We start from the raw sequence: 25,203 nt of genomic DNA, 5'->3' as shown, positions 1-25,203 counted from the left end.
CCTTCCTTCCTTCCTTCTTCCATCCATCCATCCATCCATCCATCCATTTACCCACCATAACAGCATAACATGGAAACTAGCCATGTTTGAGGCTCCTCTAGAGGAGTGGAGTTCCAAAAAACAATATCCATCTTCCTTTATTTTATTTTATCTCCCCCCTCTCCCTCCCCCCCTCCCCATAGCCTGGTCTCTAGTTCAGAAGAGGAACCAACTGCTCTGCAGTGTGATCCAGTGAAATGGTCTTTTCTTTTCTGCCTTCCTTTCCTTTTTCACACACACACACACACACATACACACACACCCTTCGCTAAGCTCCACCCCTCTAGAGGAGCCTCAAACATGGCTAGTTGCCATGTTATGGTGGGTGGATGGATGGATGGATGGATGGATGGAGGGAGGGAGGGAGGGAGGGAGGGAGGGAGGAAGGAAGGAAGGGAGGGAGGGAGGAAGGAAGGAAGGAAGGAAGGAAGGAAGGAAGGAAGGAAGGAAGGAAAAATTCTCTTCTATTGGACCCTTCCAAACTTTGTTAACTAACTGGTTGAAGGAAGAGAGGGAGGAAGGTTTTTAGTCCGCTCAGTAACAGTATCCCTGTATGGGGATGGGGACGGGAGAGGGAGGAAGGAAGGAAGTCAGGCATTTTGGCAAATTCTTTTACACCTCTCTCCTTTGGCTTCTGAGTAAACCAACTGTTCCTCCCTGTATGGGGAGGGGGGGAGAGGAAGGAGGGAAGGCAGGCACTTTGGCAACTTCTTTTACACCTCTCTGCTTTCGTTGGATTTAAATCCTAGCATGAATTTAGTCAGACTTACTTCAGAGTAAACCAACTGTATTGGGGGTGGGGAGAGGAAGGAAGGAAGGAAGTCAGGCATTTTGGCAAATTCTTTTACACCTCTCTCCTTTGGCTGGATTTCTATTACATCCCCTCCAGCCAATTGGTTGGGGGCTAATTGTCACAGAGGGCAGAACATCCAGGACAAATCCTCTTTCTGCGAATGGGCCGTGTCGAAGGGTCTGGGATGAAGAGGCCGGTGTCCCATTCCCCAGGGCAAATGACTGGAGGCGTGCCAGCTGAGGAGATAAGGGGGGGGAAATCTCCCGAGGAGAAACACCTGAGGAGAGTGAAAAGTCAGAGACTAAAAGTCCTAGACCCTTTCAGACAAATGGTTGTCTAATCTCTTCTTAAAAACCTCCATGCTGGAGCATCACAACTTCTGAAGTAAAGCTATTGTACTGGTTAATTGTTCTCACTGTTAGGAAATTTCTCCTTAGTTCTAGGTTACTTCTCTACTTAATTAGTTTCCATCTGTTGTTTCTTGCCTTGCTCTCTGGTGCTTTGGAAAATGCGTTGACCCCCCTTTTCTTTGTGGTAGCCCCTCAAATATTGGAACACTACTATAATGTCACCCCTACTTCTTCTTTTCATTAGATTAGACATATCCAATTCCTGCAAACATTATTTATATGTTTTATCTTTCAGCTCCATAATCATCTTTGTTGTACCTTTCTGCACTTTTTCCAGAGCCTCTACATCTTTTTTATACTACAGGGACCAAAACTTGGATTCATATTCTAAGTGTGATCTTACTAAGGTTTTATAAAACAGTACTAATATTTCTATCCTTATTTTAATGCGACCTAGGATTTCACTGTCTTTTTTTGGCTGCTGCCACTTAATGCTGGCTCATATTTAAATGATTGTGCACTAGGACTCCAAGATACCTCTCACAGTTACTGCTATTGATCCAGGTTACACCTAATCTGTATCTGTACATAGGTTTGGGGTCCAAGTATAAAACCTTATTCCTCTAGATTGAATTTTATTTTGGTAGCTAGGGCCAAGTGTTCAAGACTGTTGAGATCCTTTTGGATCTCGAGCCTAGCTTCTGGGGTGTTGGCTGCCAGTTTAGTGTTGGCTGCAAATTTGATGAGTTCACTTCTATTCCTTCATCTAAATAGTTTATGAAGATGTTGAAGAATATAGTGATAGAGCATCACTTCTTTATCAAGCTTTACTTCATGGGACCTGGATTTTTGCCAGACTCTTTAGATTAGTCTACCCTAACCACTTGACAGATTTGAAAAGAAAACTAGAGTTTTGTAGTAATTCTGTCTTGTGCCTGGCCAGTCTGTAGAACTTCGTGGTGGTGCAGAGTGGCTAAGTATCATGCCATAATTTAATTTTCAGTGCAGCCTTAATATGAAGGACCTTTAGGCAATACACAATAACAAATATTACCATGACAAAAAAAGCTAGCATCACAATAAATTTAAGTGATAGTTAAAATCAAAGATAGGCACCTATAATCATAAAGTGGAGTTTTGTTAATATTTGCTAAGAATACTTAAGAAAAAAATAGATCTTGAACTTTTTTTGTTGCTATCCATTAATTTAGGGAGATATATAGGTTATGGTTGCTTTCTTAGTTGACTGTTATATAACTAGAGTCAGGTCTAGGACTTTTCGGTTCAAACTCTTGGCGCTGCTTGTTTCTCCACTAGGCTTTCACCTCTGTGTTATTACGCCTCGGCACTTTGGGTCACGGACCCTCTGTCCTAGTCCCTTCGCCATGGCCGATTCGTCACAGTACAGTTTGCATCAGGCTTTTGGGCACACAGGACAGTTCGAAGCCAGCCAATCGGTGCAGGGGCATGGGGGCTTTGGGAGAGCGAGGGCTGCAGTTCGGAGCCTCCCGAGTCTCCCAAGCCTCCCAAGGCAGCTGAGAGCAGCATGGGGGAGGGATCCAGCCACAAAAGACAGGGGGAGGGGGGCTGCAGTTTCCCAGGGCCTCTCCCTGTGGAAGAGGGGGCTGGGAGGCGGCAAAAGTATTTCTATCCCGACCGGGACTGCCCTAGTTAGTAGCACTTGGGGCTCTGAAACCTCCACCCCACCTCGGCCTGGAGCCCCTTGCCTGTCAGTTCGGAGCCTTCCGAAGCGGCCAAGAGCAACGCGGGGGGAGGAGGACTGTAGAGGACGAGGGATCCATCAGGTGGGGCATTTGCAACCAGCTGGTGGGAATGGCTGGCCTGGTCTTTTGCTTTTCCTTCTCCTGATTTCTGAAGACCCACCTGTCCCAAGAGCCCTGCTCACTTCTAATCCCCATCCCCACCTCTTTGTTCCCTCTCTGCCCTCCCAGGTTTCTGGGAGTGAAGTACCTGGCATTTGTCAAAACATATATCTCACCTTTGATCAGACCCTCCCCCTTCTGCCTAAGAACGTATGTCAGCTTTGATCTGTTCCCGTCACACCAGGGGGCCAAATGGCCAAAGGAAAGAGATTAGACTGATAAGCATAATGCGGAGTATTCTATCCTTTTTGCAGGAATACACAAATCTAATTAGGAAGCCAGGATGTTATTTTATGATGTTTCTGACTGTATAAAAAGGAGTTACACCTTCTCTGAAGTGTAGCCTCTGTTTAAGTTTCTTGTTTGGCATTTATGACCTTAAACATATTATTATTGGATCTTACAGATGGAAATGAAGGGGAGTGAGGAACAACTCTAATTCCAAACGCTTGTCCTTTTCTCTTTCTTTGCTCATGTTCCTTTCCCCAAACATCCCTGGGAGGGCTAGAGCTCCCGGTCAGGGTGGACGATCTTTCCCTGGAATTCTACAGGGAGCTTGAAAAAAATGTGAGCAGAGGCACCAGAATAACTCAGATGATATAAGGTCTCCTGCTAGAGCAGGGGGTTGGACTAGATGACCTCTGGGGTCCCTTCCAGCCTGAATCTACGTCTAGTTATAATAATATCTGGGAACTCCACCTGATGGATCCCTCACCCTCTACTGCACCCTCCCCTTGTCTTTTGTGGCTGGATCCCTCATCCTCTACAGCCCCCATCCCCACCCTGCTGCTCTCGGCAGCCTCGGGAGGCTCCAAACTGACAGACCCTCCTTCTGAACTGCAGCCCCTGCTCTACTCCCAAAGCCCTCGTGCCCCTGCACCGATTGGCTGGCTTCGAACTGTCCTGTGCGCCCAAAAGCCCGATGCGAACTGTACTGCAGCAAATGGGCTGCGGCAAAGGGACTGGGACGGAGGAACCGTGGCTCAAAATGCCAAGGCGTAATAACGCAGAGGCTAAACCCTGGTGGAGAAACAGGCAGCACCAAGAGTTTGAGCCAAAAAGTCCCATTCTGCTAGAGTCACGTCTTGACCAAACAGCAACTAATGATACCCTGGTACTGCAATTTCCCTCTCATAACCTAGTTGCAATAAGTTAATTTGATCACCACATTGCTGCAGCACTTTCTAGTTTCATCATCTTTCTAAATCTCAAACAACATGCTCTTCAAAATAGTGGACAGAAGACTATGGAGACTTTATTAGGAAGTTCCTTTTCAGGTCTATTATTTTATCCCATAGTGATTTATCTCTCTGATATAGGTAATCCTCAACTCACAATCATAATTGAGACCAAAATTTCTGTTGCTAAGTGAGACAGTAGTTAAATGATTTTTGCCCCATTTTATGACCATTTTTGCCACATTTGTTAAGTGAATCACTGAAGTTGTTAAGTTAGTAACACAGTGGTTAAGTGAGTCTGGCTTCCCCATTGACTTGTCTGAAGGTCGCCAAAGGTGATCGCATGACTCCGGGATACTGCAACCATCATAAATATGAGTCAGTTGCCAAGCATCTGAATTTTGGTCAAATGATCATGGAAATACTGCAATGGTCATATGTGAGAAAAATGGTCACAAGTCACTTTTTTCAGTATCATTATAACTTGTCATTAAACTTGTCAGCAGTCATTAAATGAACTGCTGTGAGAACAACTTTCCGCAAAATGCTGCCTTCGATACAGTTGTTTCAAAAATATGAATGTATTTTTCAAAGTTGGATATTTGGAAATATTTGGAAATATTCCATCATAATTATATAAGGATGAGATGAGTAACAGATTATGGTGTTATGTATGTTTTGCTCATTTTGCAAAAAGTTAAAATTAAAAAAAATTGAAGCTATCTGAGAATTGTATTTTTCAACTTGTTTTCCTCAATATTTTTGTTTTTATAGGAACATGAATCTGAAGGGGGAAGAACTCCATTGATGAAAGCTGCAAGAGCAGGCCATGTCTGTACTGTCCAGTTCTTAATTAGTAAAGGTAGGTTTACAAACAGTAAGTCATTTCTTTCCATGTTTTAATGACCTTTTCTTTTTTAATAGTAATTTTATTAAATATTACAATCACAGCAATAAAAGCTAATACCATCTAAAAAATAAAAGCATAATAAGAAAAACAGAAATTGTAGAAAAGAAAAAATAGACAAGAAAAAGAATATAATAAAGGAAAAGAAAATACATAGAAATGTGATTTCATTGCAAGTATAAATAATTTTAGTTGCTTATCACCTTCTATTAAAATATAACAAATAATGTTCTCTTCCCATATTCCATCTTTTATCAATAAACCCATAAAATATTTTAATCCTGATGTCAACAAATGTCCATTAAAAATTACCAGAGATAATATACCTATTTTAACCTTGATCAAATAAATGAACTTTGTATTTTTCCTTTTACTTCTAACAGTCTTGAATTAGTCTCTTCAAATAATGTCGTAAAACTTCATTTCTTTTCAATTTTCCTTTGTCTCGACTCACAAAATTCTTGAAAACTTTTAGTAAGTCTGTTTTGTAAATCCAAATGAAGAAAATTATCCAGATCACACCCTTGGTTTATTTGTATATTGTATTTTAAAGATTAAACTATCAGTCAGTTTCTTTTATATATCCAACGTAACATTCTTTTTTCCATGCCATTCTTGTAACCTGTCATTTTATCCGCTTTCAAATTAGTCTCAATCTTGTGTCAGGTAGAATTTAAATATAGTCTATCTATAGAAACGGAAACTCTTAAAATTAACTTCTGGTTCATTGTTCAAGAATATCCTCCACTTTGTTCAATGTTAAAATATTTTGCTTCATTCTGTAATTGTAAATCAAGTTTAAGTGTTCTGCTTTAATTGTAATCTTCAGTTCTCTCTAGTATCCAGTTTTTAAAATCTTACTATGTTTTTAAATTCAAAACAAAAGCATTTTTCCATGCAAAATTTCTTTATAATTTATTCAAAAATTTATCTGGATACTTAAACCACTTTTGATTTTATAAAATCAAAATTCTAATCACTATTTTCTTGTTAATTCTCCCCTTCATTTTTTAAAGTTCTTAAACTTGTAGTTAAAACTCCTTTTGCTAAGAATTGAAGACAACTCTTGGGCTTTAAAACCTGTCCATCCAAAGGTTCCTGGTAGTTGAAAAGCAATTAACAATTTAGAAAAGAAAGTATGTGAAATCAGAATCCTTTCAAAGTTACTGTCTATGAATAAATTGGCTATTTCATCATCTCCCAGAACTCTAAACCTGCCACAGTCTTGTAGTCTCCTTGTAAGGAGCAGCTATCAGGAGCACTTGAAAATATTCTCAGATCCTCTCTTTCTCCAGAATGGAATTCCAATCTACTCACCAGCTCTTTGTCCCACACATTTGTTAGTTCAGTTTTCTTAGAGCCATTTCAGTCTGCCATTTCTTTCTCAAAAGTACTTTAATGGGCTTTTCTGGTTTGTTAGATATTTTAAGTTTTTTGTGTTTTGATTTAAGAAAAAATTAACTTGCTTGAGGTTTCTCATTACGTGACATGTCTGTTAACCTTGAGTATCTGAAAAGTGAGCAGTTATATACTATATGATATAATTTCAACTGGCAAAGATATTAATGAGCAACTGAATCCACTTGTACCTTAGTTCAGTAAACCATAATACAAGAAACTTATTTCTAGGAAACTTCTAGAAGTTCTAAGAATTCCCTCCAGCCCCAAATAGCAGTTGATAAAAAAGGATAGAAATGGTTCCCTTTTTCCAAGGAAAACATCTCATTCATTGTCTATATGAAAACTGCCAGAATCACCTTTAAGTAAACTTTTAAATCTTGCTCAGATTTTTGGGAAAAAAAATAAGTAAAGTATCATATTATGACTGGATTACAGGATTGTAACCTCAAGTAGCAAAGGATAAAAGTAGTAATTGTTTTTATTGTGTAAGAATAACTGAGAGACATTGAAGAGTTAAAAATACTTTAACTGGAAAGGTGGAAGTTCTGGAATCAATTTTGAAACATTTCTCTCCTATTTTATATATGAGAAAAAGAAGAGTTACAGGCAGAGAGCTTTGAATGGCTTTTGTTTTCCCCAATGCATTAATAACAGGAGCAAATGTGAACAGGACCACTGCTAACAATGATCATACAGTATTATCGCTTGCCTGTGCTGGAGGCCACCTGGCTGTTGTGGAATTGTTATTAGCTCATGGAGCTGATCCTACACACAGACTAAAAGTACGTGTTGGTTTTTTTTCCTTCATTTAATTACCTATTGTTTGAATATTTCGTAGAGGACAGATTATGGAAGTTTATCGTCAGGAACCAAAACATAATAATGTATCATTTAAGCATTTTTCAGTTGTAAATGTGGTTTTACATTTTCAAGGAGTTCTTACATGAAATGTCTTTTTAAATTAGTGTTCATTGTGCTCAATCTCCAGGTGAAAAGGCAAAAAAAAAAAAAAAATCCCTTAAAAATAAATTGCCAGTTTAAACTACTGTTCAACTATTGAGAAATATTCTGAGTAACATTCATGTGCTTTATATAACATTGGTTAAGTTTTTGTCAAAAGAGATGCAAAGTATACTGTTTTTATTCCATTATTTCTTTATAGGATGGCTCAACCATGCTAATAGAAGCTGCTAAGGGTGGTCATACAAGTGTAGTTTGTTATCTGTTGGATTATCCTAACAACCTACTTTCTGCTCCTCCACCTGAATCTACGCAGTTGACTCCTCCATCTCATGATTTAAATAGGGTATGATTGTTTATGTGTATCTTCTGGTTTTTATTATGCTTTATTTTTTTCATATGCTAAAACAATATCCATTAATTTGAAAACAGACATTGTATTCAATAGATTTGTAGATGACTTGGTAAAATCTGGGGTTTTTTAAATAGATTTTTAGATCCAATTTTAAGGGGATCTGGGAGGAGGGTGGTTTTTAACAACAAAAATGAGACTGGGGGGTCTCTTAAGGATCAGCAGCCATGCCATTCCGACGGTCCCGGCAGATGGGGGGGGTTGGGAGTCGTAGAGGATGTTTGGAGAGGGGTGGGACATTCTATACGTGTGATGGTGGGATAGGGCAGAAGAAACGGAAGTAGGGGTCGGGAGCATCACACCAGATGCATTCGGGTAGTGACTTGCTCCCATGCCTCCTGCTCACCCTGCTTTCCTGGGGATGCGAGAGTGAGGGACCCTGGTCTCCGTCTGGTGTATGTGAATGCCAGGTCCGTGGTGAATAAGGCCCCCCTCATACGAGATCTTATTGATGAGGAGGGTGCGGACCTGGCCTGTATCACGGAGACCTGGTTGGGGCAGGAGGGGGGAATCCCTCTCTCTGATTTATGCCCCCCAGGCTTTCGTGTGCTGCACCAGCCGTGACACCAGGGAAGGGGCAGAGGGGTGGTGGTGGTTGTTAGAGAAAGTCTTAGTCCTAAAGGGGTCACTGTCCCTCAGATAGGCGGGTGTGAGTCTCTTCTATTGAAGTTGGACCCTGGAGTTCAGTCGGGCTTATTGGTCACATACCTATCTCCCAGCTACGTTGCCATAGCCCTGCCCGCACTGCTCGATGTCTTGACTGAAGTGGCACTTGAACTCCCCAACCTTTTGGTTGTGGGAGATTTCAATCTGCCTTTGATCGGCGAGTCATCTGAGACAGTCCGGGAGTTCATGGCCTCCATGGCAGCCATTGCCTGACTCAAGTTATTCAGGGCCCAACTCATAGGGGAGGACACACACTCGACCTGGTTTTTCTCTCTGGGCAGTGGATAAATGGTCGTGGTAGGGGGGAACTTTCCATCGCCTCCCTGTCATGGACCGACCATTCCCTCCTTAGACTGGACTTTCAAACTGCCAACCCTTGCCGCTGGGAGGCGGGACCCATAAAATGGTTCCACCCCAGGCGCCTGATGGACCCAGAGAGGTTTTTGACGGAGCTTGGGACATTCCCCACCTCTCAATCCTGTGATTCAGCTGAGGCTGTGGTGGCATCCTGGGAACAGGCGGCTGCCAATGCCTTGGAAGGAATTGCACCTTTGCGGCCTCTGACCCGATGCAGATCCCGGGTCGCTCCTTGGTTTTCCATGGAGCTCTGGGAAATGAAACGTCGGAAAAGATGCCTAGAGGAGAGTTGGAGGTCCTCCGGGTCTGAATCTGATCGAACACAGTTAAGAACCCATATTAGGTTTTATCTAGTGGCGATGGAAGCGGCGAAGCGAGATTACGTCGCCGCTCTCATTGCATCTGCAGAAAACCGCCCAGCGGCCCTGTTTCCTGTGACCCGTTCCCTCCTCAAACAGGGAGCGAGGGAAGACCCTTTACAGGGCAGAGCTGAGGATTTTGTACAGTTTCTGCATGATAAAATCACTCAGATCCGGATTGGATTGGACTCTGACTGGGCAGAATCCAATGGGGAGACTAGGGTAGGTCTTGAGAGTAATATCTGGGTTGAGTTTGATGCTGTTTCTGTCAAGGAAGTGGACAGGATTATGGGTAAACTTGGTTCCTCCACTTGCTTATTGGATCCTTGTCCCTCCTGGTTGGTTTTGGCTGCCAGGGAGGTGACTAGAGACTGGATCCAGGCAATTGTCAACGTTTCCTTGATGGAGGGGGTCTTCCCTGCCTCTCTTAAGGAGGCGGTGGTTCGACCTCTCCTCAAAAAGCTTTCCTTGGATCCAGACTCACTTAATAACTGTCGTCCTGTCTCCAACCTTCGCTTCATTGTTAAGGTTGTTGAGACTGTGGTGGCGCAACATCTCCCACAGTTCCTGGAGGAAATGGAATACCTAGACCCGTACCAATCGGGCTTCCAATCGGTCGCTCTGGTGAATGATCTCTGGCAGGTTCGGGATGGTGGTTGTTCCTCCACCCTGGTCCTACTTGACATATCAGCGGTTTTTGATACCATCGACCATGGTATCCTACTGCGGCGACTTGTGGGGTTGGGGGTGGGAGGCACTGTTTTACAGTAGTTCTCGTCCTACCTCTCAGGTCGCTCGCAGTTTGTATGGGTGGGGGGGCAGAGGTCCACCCCGAGGCCCCTAAATTGTGGGGTGCCTCAGAGGTCAGTTCTCTCCCTCCTGCTCTTTAACATCTATATGAAGCCGCTGGGTGAGATCATTCGTGGCTTCGGGGTGAGATATCATCAATATGCTGATGATACCCAGTTATACATCTCTACCCCAGACCACCCCAGAGATGCCCTTTCCGTGATGTCCCGTTGCCTGGAGGCGGTGCGGGCCTGGATGGGTAGAAACAGACTCAGACTCAACCCCTCCAAGACTGAGTGGCTGTGGATGCTGGCGTCTCGGGTTTCAGAGACTCCATCACTTTTGATGGGTGGGGAAAAACTTGCTTCCGTTGAAAGGGCTCGCAACTTGGGTGTCCTCCTGTATGCTCAGCTGTCCCTAGAAGACCACCTGACGGCCGTGACCAGTGGGACCTTTGCTCAAGTTCGCCTGGTGCGCCAGTTGCGCCCTTTCCTGGACCAAGATGACCTTCGCACAGTCACTCATGCCCTGGTTACTTCCCGCTTGGATTACTGCAATTCCCTCTACATGGGCCTGCCCCTGAGATGCACCCGGAGACTCCAGCTGATTCAGAATGCAGCCGCACGGGTTGCTACGGGAGCCCCTCGTTACTCCCATATAACACCTCTCCTGCGTGAGCTGCACTGGTTACCAGTGGTTCTCCGGGTCCGCTTCAAGGTGCTGGTTCTCACCTATAAGGCCCTACATGACTTAGGTCCGGGATATCTGCAGGACCTTCTTCTGCCTGCCTCTCACCGTCCTGTTCGCTCATATAGGGCTGCTCTCCTCAGGGTTCCGACGGCGATCCAATGTCGGCTGGCGGCGCCCAGGGGTAGGGCGTTCTCTATGGGTGCTCCCACCCTCTGGAATGATTTGCCTACCAAGCTCCGGATGGCTCCTGATCTCCGCTCCTTCCGTTGGGATCTGAAGACTTGGCTGTTCAAGCAAATAGGCTGACTCTGATTCTGGGTTTTATTATTTATTATTTATTAGTTAATTTGGATTAAAATGGGATTTTGTTGTACATGTTTTTAACTTGTGTTCGCCGCCCTGAGTCCTTCTGGAGAAGGGCGGCATATAAATACATGAAATAAATAAAATAAAATAAAATAAAATAAAATAAATAAATAAATTATGATCAGCAGCTACTATTATTAAAAGGAATAATTTTTTCATGAGTTTCTTAAATACTTCTCTTAGTGCCAAGAATGTAAACTATAAACTGATAGGACATTTAAACCTGTAATAATTAATACTTTTGCAAAATATTTATGCATGCTTTTCTCTTCTGATACTGTGTTTTGACCATGCAGAACAAGGAAAATAATTTTAGTGTTCTGTTTTTTAGGCTCCTCGTGTACCAGTACAGGCACTTCCCATGGTAGTTCCACCTCAAGAGCCTGACAAACCTCCTTCCAATGTTACCACCACCCTTCCCATCAGAAACAAAGGTTAGTTAGTTGTACCTCATATATTATTGCTACAACATATTTTTAGTAGAATATTGAATACATTATTGGGATTTTTAAAAAAAATAATACTAAGCTATGTTCATTTTAAAGAAAGAAATCTTCCTTTGTATATGACCAGTTGTGTTTCCAACTTCTGTTATTTTAATAAATCAGATACTGGGGAAACACTATGGTATATTTTTAAAAATATTTTTTGCCCAAATACAATTAACATTAATTATGTACAATTAATACAATTAACATTCAATTTCAAAATTCACATTTGAATTGTACACATTTGAAATGTGTAAATTTTAGTACATCTTTTATATAAAATATTAAAAATTGCTTGCTCTTTATGAAAAAATATTTTAAAATATGCTAGGGGATAAAATATTTCCATGATAAATAATAGAACATTGTCATTCACTTTAAAAATCTTACTTTTTGTTTATTGTTTGTTTTTAAATGTTTTATACTAAATCTTTGTCCCAAACAGAACATAAAGCCCCTAAAAATATTTAGGTAGATTTCATAATCTTGTTTGTAATTTTAATAATTTTAATCAAGCGCATCTTGGCACTTCTCTCACCAAGATAATTGATGATTAATCAGTATAAAGTGATATATTTATACACACGGTGGCATACATAGTGTTTTCCCATTCAGCTTTTCTCATAAGAATCATGGTGGAGATAACTAGAATTAAGAGATAGGACCTGGCCCATAGTTACTCAGTGAACTTGCATGGCTTACATAAGATTTAAACTTGCATTGAGATATGTTTATAGATTTCATCGTGACTTTATATTTATTTCATTAACATTAAACTATCATTTTAGGACAATTAGTTTGATATTTTTCCTCTCTCTACACACCTTGTGAACATTGTTTATATATTGATATCCATATGCCTTGAATCTTGAATCTGGCCTGCTTTATCACTTAGGTTATTTAGTTGCATCTTAAATGCCTAAATAAAATTTGTATAGTAGGACTGCATTATTACTGAAGAAAATAAGTAGCTTGTAAAATGCTTCGTTGCAATATAGGTTTTTGTTGGTAGTAAAGAACTCTATTCTCCAGCAACGAAGCAATTTAGAATTGTAGTTTATCTCTTAACAAAATATTCAAAGATATTAGGCATATCCTTTTCCCCTAGCCTTTACATCTCTGGTAGGTGTCATCTTTGTGTGCTTGATTGATCAGTAGATCTGTAATAAGAATGCTGTTCATGTAGACTTCCATTTGGTTCTGAGGGAGTGTCTCTTTCATACAGCCACTTCCAAACAAAAGTCCAGCAGCCATTTACAGCCCTCCAATCCAGACGTACAAGGTTACATCGCTAATCAGTCTCCAGAAAGCATTGTTGAGGAGGCTCAGGGCAAGCTGACGGAATTAGAGCAAAGAATAAAGGAAGCCATAGAAAAGAATGCACAGCTTCAGTCTTTGGAATTGGCACATGCTGACCAGCTCACTAAGGAGAAGATTGAGGAGCTGAACAAAACTAGAGAAGAACAAATTCAGAAGAAGCAAAAGATCTTAGAAGAGTTGCAAAAAGTAGAGCGGGAACTGCAACTGAAAACACAACAGCAACTGAAAAAACAGTATCTGGAAGTTAAAGCTCAGAGAATTCAGTTGCAGCAGCAACAACAGTCTTGTCAGCATTTGGGAATATTAACTCCTGTTGAGATAGAAGACCAACTTACTGAAGAAGATTATGCCCGTATACGACAGGTGGACCCATACTTACTCACTGATGAGCCTATGCCAGCTGTAAACCAGATGGGTTTTGCTCCAATACAACCTCTGGCAATGCCACAAGCTTTGCCTCTGTCTACGAATTCTTTACCACCAGGTTCTATGGCAAATCTTTCAGAACTCCAAAGTGTCATTGTTGGACAGCCAGTACTGGGCCAAGCACAACTTACAGGGCTGGGACAAGGAATTCTGGCAGATGCACAGCAAGGGTTAATGGTTGCCAGCCCTGCCCAAACCCTCAATGACACGCTGGATGACATCATGGCAGGTTTGTATGAATTATTAAATGCAGATAAAATATCAGTGCCGAAAACTTTTGAATATATCAACATCTTTATTTTGTTTCAGTGTCACAAAAATGGATTATTTTAGTTTGTTCTTAATTACAGTTTAAAACTGATGTCTCTATTTCCAGTGTTGTCTACCTAGTTTGTTAAAATAGACCAATGTTATTTGGAAAATGGCATAAATGAACAGCTTTGAAATAGTGCAAGAATAACAATAGTGTTTCTGGCCATGTTCAATATCAGAAGTGATTGGTAGTCATGTGAAGTGAGTAAAAAAGCATTTCCACTGTCAAGTGTATTTGTCCCTTGTGTCCCAGGCCCTAAACCATATGTTTTTGTCTTGATAATATTCCTGACTCCTTGTTTTCCCAAGCACCCATGAATGAATTTCACTTTTCTATAAGCCTTGCAGCATTTACACTTTCTAAAAATACACGTGAAAAAACACATCAAGTTTTCTGTGAATTAAACAAAAATAAAAATGGAAAGACAGAGTACATTGCTTCCTTTTTTAATTTAACTGAAACAGTCTAAAATATAATAATCTGGATACAGTAAATTCCAGTGCATAGCTGCATAGCTGTGTGTTGCTGGTACTATTTCTCTCCCCTTAGTCCTCATTGCTTAGAAAACTGAATAGGGAAGTTCTTTGCAATGCAACTCAGTAGAGTTAAATGGAATTTCTAAACTTATCTAAAGTCAATGTGTTTTCTTTTGTTTGACAAAATAGCAATAGCAGTTAGATTTATATACTACTTCACAGTGCTTTATAACCCTCTCTTAACAGATTTACAGAGGCAGCATATTGCCGCCAACAATCTGGGTCCACATTTTACTGACCTTGGAAGGATAGAAAGCTGAGTCAACCTTGAGCTGGTCAGGATCAAACTCCTGGCATTGGGCAGACTTAACCCAGAATATTGCATTCTAACCACTGCACCACCACGGCTCTCTTAAAATAATGCAAATTACTCAAGAGATCATATTAGGGAGCATTTCCTTTCCCTAAATGATGCGAGTCAGGATTTATTTGGAAAACTAGAAGACTACTTACTAATACCTTCCCAATATTCTTGACTAGAGTTGTGCTATTTTTTTCAGTACTATCATCATCTCCATGACTAAATAATATATTCTGCAACCTGTGAAGTTTTGATCTAGATTCAAAATAAGTCAGACTCTCTATTGCTTCTTGAATACACCATTACCATAGTTCTAAGTTAGCTTGCATATAACATGGTCATCATCTAATCTAGAGGACAAATCTAAATCAGAAAATTCTGAAACACAACTAAGAATAGCTGATGAAATAAACAAATTAATTGTAATTAGATTTAAACAAGAAAACTTAGGGCTCTTCAGAAATGTATGATATATCTGATTCATCTTTATTTATTTTCTAATGTAAAGAAGATTTCCTTATTGCTATTAAGTGTGTCAAGTAAGAGTTTGAATAATTACTGATTATTTCTTCATAGTCATAACCTCATTATAATTTTAAGGCATAACAAATTGCAATATGCTTTAGCTTTTTGTTAAGATTGCTCAGGTAGTAATTTTAGAATTCAAAGATTACAATAATCTCTAGACAAAATTATTGTTCTACTGCTAACTGGTGTAATTTTAAAAAGTAAAGATAACATAGGAGTTCTGTCTCTGAAATTTTTGTTTCCTTTAAGTAATGTTCTCAGATTATGATTTTATTCTCCCAAGTTAGCATTTTTGGAAGAAAAACATATCAGAGGTCCTTTAAACATTTAACTAAACTAAATTAAAATCTCCTATAATGGATAAAATATTCTGCCTATATTAAGGAATTCCTAGGGCTGTTTTCACTAATATTCTAACTCCTTCCAATTTAATTGCAACTATGATTTTGTTGGTAATACATTGGGTATTACAGTAATATGCAGGAAAAGTAGCAACTTTTATTAGAGATCGTGGAAAATTCCAACGAATAATTAAATTGCTATAAACTGCTTTTAGGAAAATTCTCATTACATTAAATCAAGTTGCTTCCTTCTCAGCTGTATTTTCAGAAGGATGGGGAAAATATTGCAGGCATTTGTTCCTGGCTATAAATAATTCTCAGAGAAAACCCATTTATAACTTTTTGATATATTGTGATTTCCCACTGCTTGTTATCATTCAAAGAAATTTTGGGATATCCAAGGATAGTTAGTTATAACGTTAATAAACCAAGTTATTCTCTTTAATAGCAGTGAGTGGAAGAGCATCTGCAGTCTCAAATACCCCTACCCACAGCATTGCAACATGTGTTTCCCAACCTCAGACACCTGCTCCTAGTCCTATCATTTCTCCTTCAACCATGCTACCAGTTTATCCTGCCATTGATATTGATGCACAGGTAAGTCTAAAATAAAACTTCTTCTCCTTTGAAATGAAATACAAATTGAAAGAAAGGAAAGGAAAATAAAAATTCTGCTTATTTGCAAGATGGACTTAAGGAAGAATTTGTTTTGAAAAATATTAATACGCTTTGAAAGATTGAATATTTCTGTAATCATTATTTGAACTTCAGATAAGCATAATATTTAATAAATGTGTGAAAAGAATGATTACAGAGGAGTGGTAGTTGGATTTTGATTATTTGTTGTATTCAGTTCAAGTTTTTTTTCATACCTGTGTGGAATGCAAGTATCTTCCCTTTTGTTTTCACAAAACTAAACCCAAGAAAAATTTATATTTTAGTGCTGTTAAGAATGTTCAGACCTAATTAAATGTCTAGAGATGAGTAAGTATGTGATACGATCTTAAGTACTCATGATTTCCTTTGCTATGTTGAACATGGGAACCAGTTTGAATTGGATTATTTTTTATAAAAGATAATCCAGAATTAAACTGTGGTTTCATATATTTGTTTGTTAATTAAATGCTAGAACAAATACAAGCATTTTAATGACTGTTTTTTTTTAAGACTGAAAGTAACCATGACACAGCACTGACTCTTGCTTGTGCTGGCGGACATGAAGAATTAGTACAAACTCTCTTAGAGAGGGGAGCTAATATTGAACACAGGGACAAAAAGGGTGAGTATCTGTTGATACGGTATCAGTAAACTTGTAGATTCCATATGCATGTGTGGTTGTGTATTCCAACAGAAGTAAATTCAGGAGAGACTCTGGCATGGGAGTAAAACAACCCAAAGTAAAATACAAATCTGTATTCTGCAATATTTTTATTCAAATGTACAGGTAATTTTGTATCAAATGTTTTGTATTAAGTTTTGGTTCTCTTGTTAAAGTCACTTTTTTCCCACAGTTGAGAAGGATATTCTTCACTTGATTGCTTCTCATATTTGCTCTGGTAAGCAGAAACTAATTTGCCCAATGTATCTATGGGAAAAAGCAGTCTCTACTGTAGTTCCAACTTTTGCCTCACTCTGTCTAGATCTAGGATCACAACATCACGTCATTTCTTATTTAGATGACGTGATGTCATCACGTCTTATCTACAGTGGTAGATTTTTAAAGAAAAGTAGCCCAGCTTTAGACCTGGCATAATTTATATGAAACTTTGGATCATAGAACCAAAATTCTTCTGCTTAGGCAGTTCAGGTCCCATGAGGAATTAATCATTCATTCGACTAACTTCCCATTTTTCTCAGACCAGTTTCTGGTGACATCAATTCAAATGATTTCACCTGGTGATCATCCCTCCAATTTGAGGGAGTGGAAAATAAGCTTGGGCAAAGTGTCTGTGACCGTCAGCATGAAGTTGTCACTAGATTAACTGGTATTGTCTAAAATGGTTCAAATTTATAGAATTTTTCTTGCCACAGAAAAAGCAGATGTCCAGGATTTTGAAATGTGGCTTCATATCAGATAGGATTTGGAGAATGACAATCCTGTCAAATCTTACCAAACGAGCCCATACCATTGGAGAAAGAAGGTTTATGGCAAATCAAGACAAAATATTAAAGCTCAGAGACATCATACTGACTAGGACGTTTATTGTCCTAGTCACAGTTGTAACACATGACTATGAAAGTTGGAGGATCCAGAAAGGCTAAATGAGGAATAAAAGATGCTTTTAAGCGTGACACTGAAAAAAAAAAAAATTGAAAATGTTTGGATCAAAAGAAAAATCACTCAATATTAAATGAAAAAGGAAAGCAGGCAAATGATAAAAAGCATTAATAATGAAGCTAAATATTTCAAATATGTAATGTGAGGGCAAGATTTATTTGGTAAAAACTGATGCATAGAAAAATCAAGTAACTAAATAAGAGGCCAACATGAGACAAGTAACTAGATCTTGTGTTTCTAATGCCCAATTTTAAAAATTGAACTGACAGAAGCATGAGTTTACAGAAACTGAAAGCAATTACAAATTGTTCTGGAAAAATAAAGTTATCAAATCAGAAATATTTGGAAGCAGCTACTGTGTTTCCCCGAAAATAAGACCCTGTCTTATATTTTTTTGAACCCTGAAATAAGCGCTTGGCCTTATTGCAATTCGCTCAAAAGCCCAATTGGACTTATTATCAGGGGATATTTTATTTTGGGGAAAACAGAGTAAGTAACAGAATATGAACAATTAAATCTATTATTATGTAGTCTGGAGCAATGAAGAAAAGGTCTTGATCATTGATCTCTCTTCATAGTTTAGTTTCTATTTTTCTGATCACCCTCATTGACTTTCTCTGGACCTATTCCATTTGTTTGAAACCATCTTTAAAAGGTTGGTTTCTTGATCTGAATACAATATTTAAAATATGTCTGTTCTAAGCAGAATACAAAGAACTTCTAATACTGTGATTTGGAAATTGTACTGCTGATGCATGTAAAATTGCATTTGTTTTTTACAGACTCATCACGTAATCAGCTCTTACCCAGTTTATAATCAACTTCTAGTTCCTAGATCTTTTTCACAAGTTTTGTTGCCAAGTCATGTATCTGTTTCTCTTTCCTAAATAAAGACTTTGCATTTATTTCTTAAATTTCATTTTGTTATCTTTCAGTCTGCTTGTCTAGCAGACAAGATCACTTTGAATTTTATTCAGTTTTTTAGGGTATTAGCTACCTATCAAATTTTTCTAAGTACACCCATGATTTCCATATTCAAACTATTAATAATGATATTGAAAAGTACAAGGCTCAGAACCAAACCATGTGGTATCTCATTTAATGCCTTTATCTAATACAACACCTTTGCTAAAAATTCTGGATATGATTTTGGAGTCAGCTATACTTCAGTTTAATTATCATTGCCATCTAAACTACATGTTGTTATGAACATCATGTGGTATTTTGTCAATGAAGTTTCTGGCATTCCCATAGTCAGAAGCCTGTACAATCAAAAGTCTTGTAAATAGAATCACACCTTTCTTATTTGGAGAAGTTATCAAAGATCTATACAAATTGACGTCTGACTGGCTTGTGTTGGGTGGACCTGAATCAGAGAAAATGATCCTTTCATTAGAGGGCTTTTAGTCTAACCGTCAGATAGTTCAAATGCCAATATGGAAACTGTTTGCCCCCCCGGCACCACTCAGAGATTTGTTTCTGAATTTCCCACCTAAGGCGCTAAATGATTATATGTTATGCTGTCCCAGAGGCTTTCTTCATGGAATTCATTCAGTTGATTGGGTGCTACACAAGGCTGTATTGAAAAAAGGTGAAACTGATCCAGGTGTTGTGTTTTTTACTAGCCCAGAAGACCTGGATTATCAATTGTCAATAAATTCATCTTTGCCAGTGTTTTTGAATATCATTTCCCAATCCTTGCACATGATTCCAGGGGGTTGACATCTTTATGAAGAAGTTATTTCAACGATTTCAAATTCTTACATAAATTCTTCTCATTCATAAAAGATTTGGAAGGCCTTTTGTTCAGGGAATCAGAGAAAAAAAATGTAGCCTGTAAAAGTTCTGGCCTTTTATCAATCAGGTCTGAATAAATATTCTTGAGCAAACATATTACCTAATTAGTTCTCTGGTCTGTTGCCAATTTTTTTTTGGTCAATAATTTATCATCATTATCTTTACACCCTCAGTAGAATCAAGGTTTATCTTATTTATCTTTGTTTTGTGCAAGAATCTGGAAGAAGAGTATTATAAGCGGAATATTGAATATGCAAGAACTATTTGATTAGAGCTGAAGAATCCCAGAGCATCTCTGCATTTCCTTTTTGCGAGGGTCTCTTCTTTATAGCCAAGGGGCCTGAAGGAGTATCTCACTTAGTACATGAGCCTCAGGTGACTTCTTCTAGTGGAGTCATGGCTCCTTCCATTAAGAGCACCACTATTTCTTTGGCATTCACTACTAATGAACCTTTGGAGAATATTTATACTGCACCTGTATAATCTCACTTCTCTGCATTATTACTGAGTGGATATGTACTCATTAGCCAAAATGTCCTTGGTAAGCAGTCTTTATCAGTAGGTGGTGCCATTGTCCTAAGAGGTTTGGAATATACATTTTCTTCCTCAAGGCTTTAACAGTGGAGTGTGGCAGCGAGAATCCCTTTTACCACTATGAAAAAATGATATGCTGGTACTTAACTGTGAAAGGTCATTTTCAATAGTGGCTGGAGGAAATTCAGCTCTCCCTCAAATGAGTTGGCTTGCAGACAGGGAATTGGATATCAATAGGAATTAGCTGTTACATGTTTTTCCCCTATTTTTGAAGTCTATAAATGAAGGGATGGAGTTCCTTCCTCCCATAGATATATTGGGCAAAGCAATTCAGCAATTCCCCATCCACTTTGGAAAATAAATGTTATGGTAAGTACTTATATACTTATATACAATTTAAACAATAATACAGATTTTAAAATGAAACATTTTAAGTGATATCTACTTTTTTTCCCAGGGTTCACTCCACTTATTTTGGCTGCTACTGCAGGTCATGTTGGTGTCGTAGAGATTTTGTTAGATAATGGGGCAGATATTGAAGCTCAGTCTGAAAGGACCAAGGACACACCATTATCTCTAGCTTGCTCTGGAGGAAGACAAGAGGTAAAATATTAAAAATTGTTGTATGTTTTTCTTGTAAAGGTGAAGTTACAGTTCAGATCCCCAAACATAACCATATTCTCCAGAAGCTGTTTTAGCAAAAACCAAGGGATATTTTGTAGACATTGGTATTAGTAATGTTTATGCATGCTTGAGAAATTCCACAGAAGCAATAGGACATTTCCTTTTAAATATTTTGATTACTTACTTACTTATGTTTTTACTTATTAATTTATTTATAAAAATTATTAACTGCCCATCTTACCACAGGGTAACTCTGAGTAGCTTATGTTTTCTAATAATCATGATTTTATTGCAGTATTTAATATAATAACTTGCGTGTACTTTTATTTCATATATGGTGCTAACTCATAATTTGTTCAAAGAAGGTTCAGATCCTTTCCTATAATCCTGGTTTATATCATAACCACAGTTCTTTAGTCCAAGCTTGCTAACAGAGTACTTTGATTAGCTTCAAAATCAGTGTTCCTAACAGTCACTTTCTGAGTAAGCCAGAGGAATGGTAGCTAAATCTAAGCTCATATATGTCAATATTGAATGTAGTGATGTATCCACACCATATTATTTATATTATAATTGCATTGAACTTGTAACATTTAATCAATACTTTTATTTTTCTTTACCTTGGTAACCAAGGTAAAGAAAACACTAACTGAAGATTATAATGAGACACATGCTGAACAAGACCAGTACTTATTTATTCTGGTATTCTATCCAATAGCTAACCAGAAAACTTTTAGGCTGGACATAATGGCACTTACTTACCTATATTCCTGAGAAACCTCTTTGAATAATAAAAATATTATAAAACCATCATAATCCAATTTAGTCTTATTTTAGTATCTGCTTCCCAAAATCTGATCTAATAAACTGGACTCTGATAAGTTAGAGTCCACTTTATTAAATCTGATCTATTTATTCCAATTTTCAGCAGTAGCTTGAAATAGTGTTGACTACAATCCAGAGGTGTCTTCCCCATACAAGGTATTCGGTAGATGCATGAACTTTCACCCTCCAGATATTTCAGCAATGATCACACATTTGCAATAAGGTTTATTTATGTGGTTTGTTTATTTTTCAGATTTGTTCCCTTAGACACCTGGCAAAGCCAGGTAGCAGTGGTTAATAACATTGAACAACAATAAAACTACACTAAAATGAATAAATCTGTCAATAAATATCAATAAACTAATCATATAATTAAAAAGTAATAAGGAAGATATTTATTCACATGTGATAGATGATAAACTTGCATGTTTATTTCTGATTGTTGCAGGAATGAAATTCCATCCAGGGAGGAAAATATATCCAAGTCCTACTTCATTATTAAATCTTTTCCTAGATTCTGGTCATCCTCCCTCCTCTCAATGAAATTTGAATAGACTGCCCCAATTTATATCTTGTTTTAAATGTCTGTCACACTGCTGCATTATTAAACTATAGTGAATAGTTGTGTATATATATTTGTTATAAGATTGACACAAATACAAATGTTTTTATTGATATTGTATATGAAAAATTGTTCAGTGTTGCTAATTAGGAAAATTTTTTGATATAAGTTTCATGTTTAGAATTGGAACAGTAATCACTTCTTAAAGTAACTTTCTGTATGACGCTTCAGGTGGTGGAGCTTCTGTTAGCACGAGGTGCAAACAAAGAGCACAGAAATGTTTCTGATTATACACCTTTAAGTTTAGCTGCTTCTGGTGGGTATGTGAACATCATCAAAATACTATTGAATGCTGGTGCAGAGATCAATTCAAGGTAAGTTCTCTTTTTAACTTTTTACTTCATAGTTGTTTGATTAATTTCTAGGAAAACCATTTTTTCATTGTAGAAGCTGGCAGTGTGATCAAGGAGTGTTATTTAAAGTTTTGGACTTTAGCTACGGAGATTTATTTGGAGTCTCCGCTGCACTCCTGAAGTTCACAAACTGACTTTAGGCTACTCACTCTGTTTGGTCACCAAAAAAACCCCTACTTTAAAATTTAATAACTGAAATAGATAAATGGGTAATATGAAACTAGATATCTCTTCCAATATTAAAGGTCTTCAGTCTTCAGGTTAAACTGGATTTCTGGTAATTTCATGGAGATGTCTATATTGTTTTTTGGCAGTTATATGGATATGCTGTGCCATTATCTTCCAGAATATTCTTTTAACTTCCAGGTTTCTCTGCAGCCCTGGTATTTATTGTAGTCTCCCAATTTGAGTATTAACCAGATCTAACCCTGGTTAGCATTTCAAAATTGGCTAAGGTTGGTCAAGTCCTATCACATAGTAAGTCTTCCCAATAGTATATCTATATAATATATGAGTACAGGTAATCCCTAAATTATGAACGTTCCCTTAGCGAATGTTTGAAGTTACGTGATAAACGCCCCTAGTGTTTATGAAAAGTCCCAAAATTACGAATGTTGCAGCACCACGGTAGTTGTTCAGCCTTACAAATGGCCGCAGAGGCTCTGCAACATTCGCCCTCCCTATTCCCCCTCCTCCCTCTCCGCCAGGGCTCTAGGCACTAGGCCTGTGCAAAGATCTAGAGAGCCTTCCCTTTCTTGGCATGTTTCGCTACTTCAGGCCTTCCTGAACGTGCTGTCCAGGGGATGCATTCTCTTCAGCAAAGGCCTTTCCTCAAAGGCCTTTCTGCCAAAAATGGAGCCCCAGAGTGATGCATGCTCCCTCAGGGGGCTCTGTTCTCTTTGGCAAAGGCCTCCTCAGGCCCTATGAGGTTCTTTGAAGCAGCGTCCCATAGGCACATAAACACTTTTTGGCCACAGGCTGAAACTTCTGGAGGCCATGATTTCTTGTGACTTCAGGCACCCATCCTCTTTTGCAGAGAAGGAGTGCCTGAAGTCTAATGAGATTAGGGCATCCAGAAGCTGCACGAAAAGTGTTTGCACGCTATCGGGAAACTTGAAGCAATGTGATTTCATTACCCCAAACCTCCCTTCGGTGTGCAAACACTTTTCGTTGCCAACCTGGAAGTCTTTGGCGGAGATTCATTGAAGCTGCCCGCTGCTCCAGAAATGGAGGCAGCCTGGGTGAGTCAGAGGAGCCAAGCAGGGCGCACTCGTCCTGCTCTCCCTCTGCTCTTGCCTCTCGCTGGGAGAAGGCAAAGAAACAGAGACTCTAGAGACGAGACAGATCTTCACAAGGCAAGTGACCCGGCGCAGCAGGATGATGAGAATTATGAGGACCCCAGGGGAGGGCGAATGAGGTAACTCAGTGGGTCGGGGAGGCCTTGGGTGATCTGAAGTAGGTGGCCTGTTCCATCACTAGCGCCGCCCCCCCCCCATGGCCTTCCTCACACTGAGATATTCTTTGTGCATTTAACAAGCCACACATTTGATTAGCAAGTGCGTGGGAGAAAGGAGGGAGTGATCAAATTCAAGTTAATGTAATTCACTCCTATGAATCCTTGGGTTACGAATGGAATGGGCAGTCTCCATTGCATTTGTAACTTGAGGACTATCTGTAGCTACTTAGCCTCTGAACTCCTATTGAAAGCTTTGCATTGGAGGAGGTTCCATGCATATATCTTCATTACAGAAATAGATCAATATTATAGAAAAGTCATCATATTTGCAATACTAAAATGTGGCATATATTAATTTATTTTTAGAACTGGAAGTAAGCTGGGCATCTCTCCATTAATGTTGGCAGCCATGAATGGCCATACCGCAGCTGTGAAGTTGCTCTTAGACATGGGTTCTGATATTAATGCACAGATAGAGACCAATAGAAATACTGCCTTGACACTAGCGTGTTTCCAAGGAAGAACGGAAGTGGTTAGTCTTCTCCTTGATAGAAAAGCTAATGTTGAGCATAGAGCTAAGGTAAGGAATAACCTTTTGGTTTGGTTTGGTTAACTTGTACACTTAGGTAGTCCTCGACTTATGACCATTTGAAGTTACAATAGCAGCCAAAAAAAGTGATTTACAAGAGTTCTCACAACATCCCCATGGTCACAAGATCAAAATTCAGGTGTTTGACAATCAGCATGCATTTACAATGATTGCAGCATTCTGGGATCACATGATTGCTGTTGTGACCTTCCCAGGGGACTTCTGACAAGCAAACTCAATGGAGGAAGCCAGTTTTATTTAATGACCATGTGATTTGCTTAACAACCACAGTAATTTGGTTAACAACCACAGCAAAACAAAGTTGTAAAATTGGGCATAACTCATTTAACAATCACATTGCTTAGTGATAGGACTTCCCATATTGTCATAATTGGAGGACAACATGTATCTAAAGTATACAAAAAATGTTTTACTTTTCTTCTGATTTCAACTATCCCTAAATATACAGCAGAAACTGATTCCTTATTCATAATTTCTGGACCACATGCATAGATTTTATGGCTGTGCAAAAGATTATTCAAAATGCTAAATAACTAAACATTTAGCATTCCACTATCCCAAAGGACAGACTTTTGTCAATTTTAACAGTAGCATTTATAGTATTCTTTTGTTTTTTTCTCTTTTTTTGGAGGCTCTTCTTCTTCTTCTTCTTCTTCTTCTTCTTCTTCTTCTTCTTCTTCTTCTTCTTCTTCTTCTTCTTC

The 25,203-nt window shown here is 38.8% G+C and overlaps 1 protein-coding gene and 1 long non-coding RNA gene across 5 annotated transcripts in view; one reads left to right on the top strand and one right to left on the bottom strand.

The window, feature by feature from the left end:
* The window catches only part of ANKRD17 (ankyrin repeat domain 17), a 139,005-nt gene that overhangs the window by 80,031 nt on the left and 33,771 nt on the right, over window positions 1–25,203 (top strand). For 2 of the 4 annotated variants that reach the window (XM_060691728.2, XM_087892253.1), the window contains exons 11-20: window positions 5,018–5,105; window positions 7,206–7,333; window positions 7,714–7,857; window positions 11,482–11,584; window positions 12,864–13,613; window positions 15,855–16,000; window positions 16,571–16,682; window positions 20,470–20,615; window positions 22,255–22,397; window positions 24,259–24,472. In XM_060691728.2, the coding sequence (XP_060547711.1) occupies window positions 5,018–5,105; window positions 7,206–7,333; window positions 7,714–7,857; window positions 11,482–11,584; window positions 12,864–13,613; window positions 15,855–16,000; window positions 16,571–16,682; window positions 20,470–20,615; window positions 22,255–22,397; window positions 24,259–24,472 (1,974 nt within the window). Of the gene's footprint in view, window positions 1–5,017; window positions 5,106–7,205; window positions 7,334–7,713; window positions 7,858–11,481; window positions 11,585–12,863; window positions 13,614–15,851; window positions 16,001–16,570; window positions 16,683–20,469; window positions 20,616–22,254; window positions 22,398–24,258; window positions 24,473–25,203 lie in introns of all 4 variants that reach the window. The other 2 variants (XM_060691727.2, XM_034416116.3) reach the window with 1 other exon arrangement.
* LOC117664796 (uncharacterized) overlaps window positions 20,464–25,203 on the bottom strand; it is a 45,498-nt gene continuing 40,758 nt past the window's right edge. Inside the window, exon 5 of the long non-coding RNA XR_015733864.1 lies at window positions 20,464–20,598. This is a non-coding gene — a long non-coding RNA (uncharacterized LOC117664796). The remainder of the gene's footprint in view (window positions 20,599–25,203) is intronic.

This window comes from Pantherophis guttatus, chromosome 4 (genome assembly GCF_059756535.1).
Source record: "Pantherophis guttatus breed Tessera chromosome 4, ASM5975653v1, whole genome shotgun sequence".
NCBI classification, from domain to species: Eukaryota; Metazoa; Chordata; class Lepidosauria; order Squamata; family Colubridae; genus Pantherophis; species Pantherophis guttatus.
Note: the sequence above shows the minus strand (reverse complement) of the source record. Positions and strands in the feature narration are given on the sequence as shown.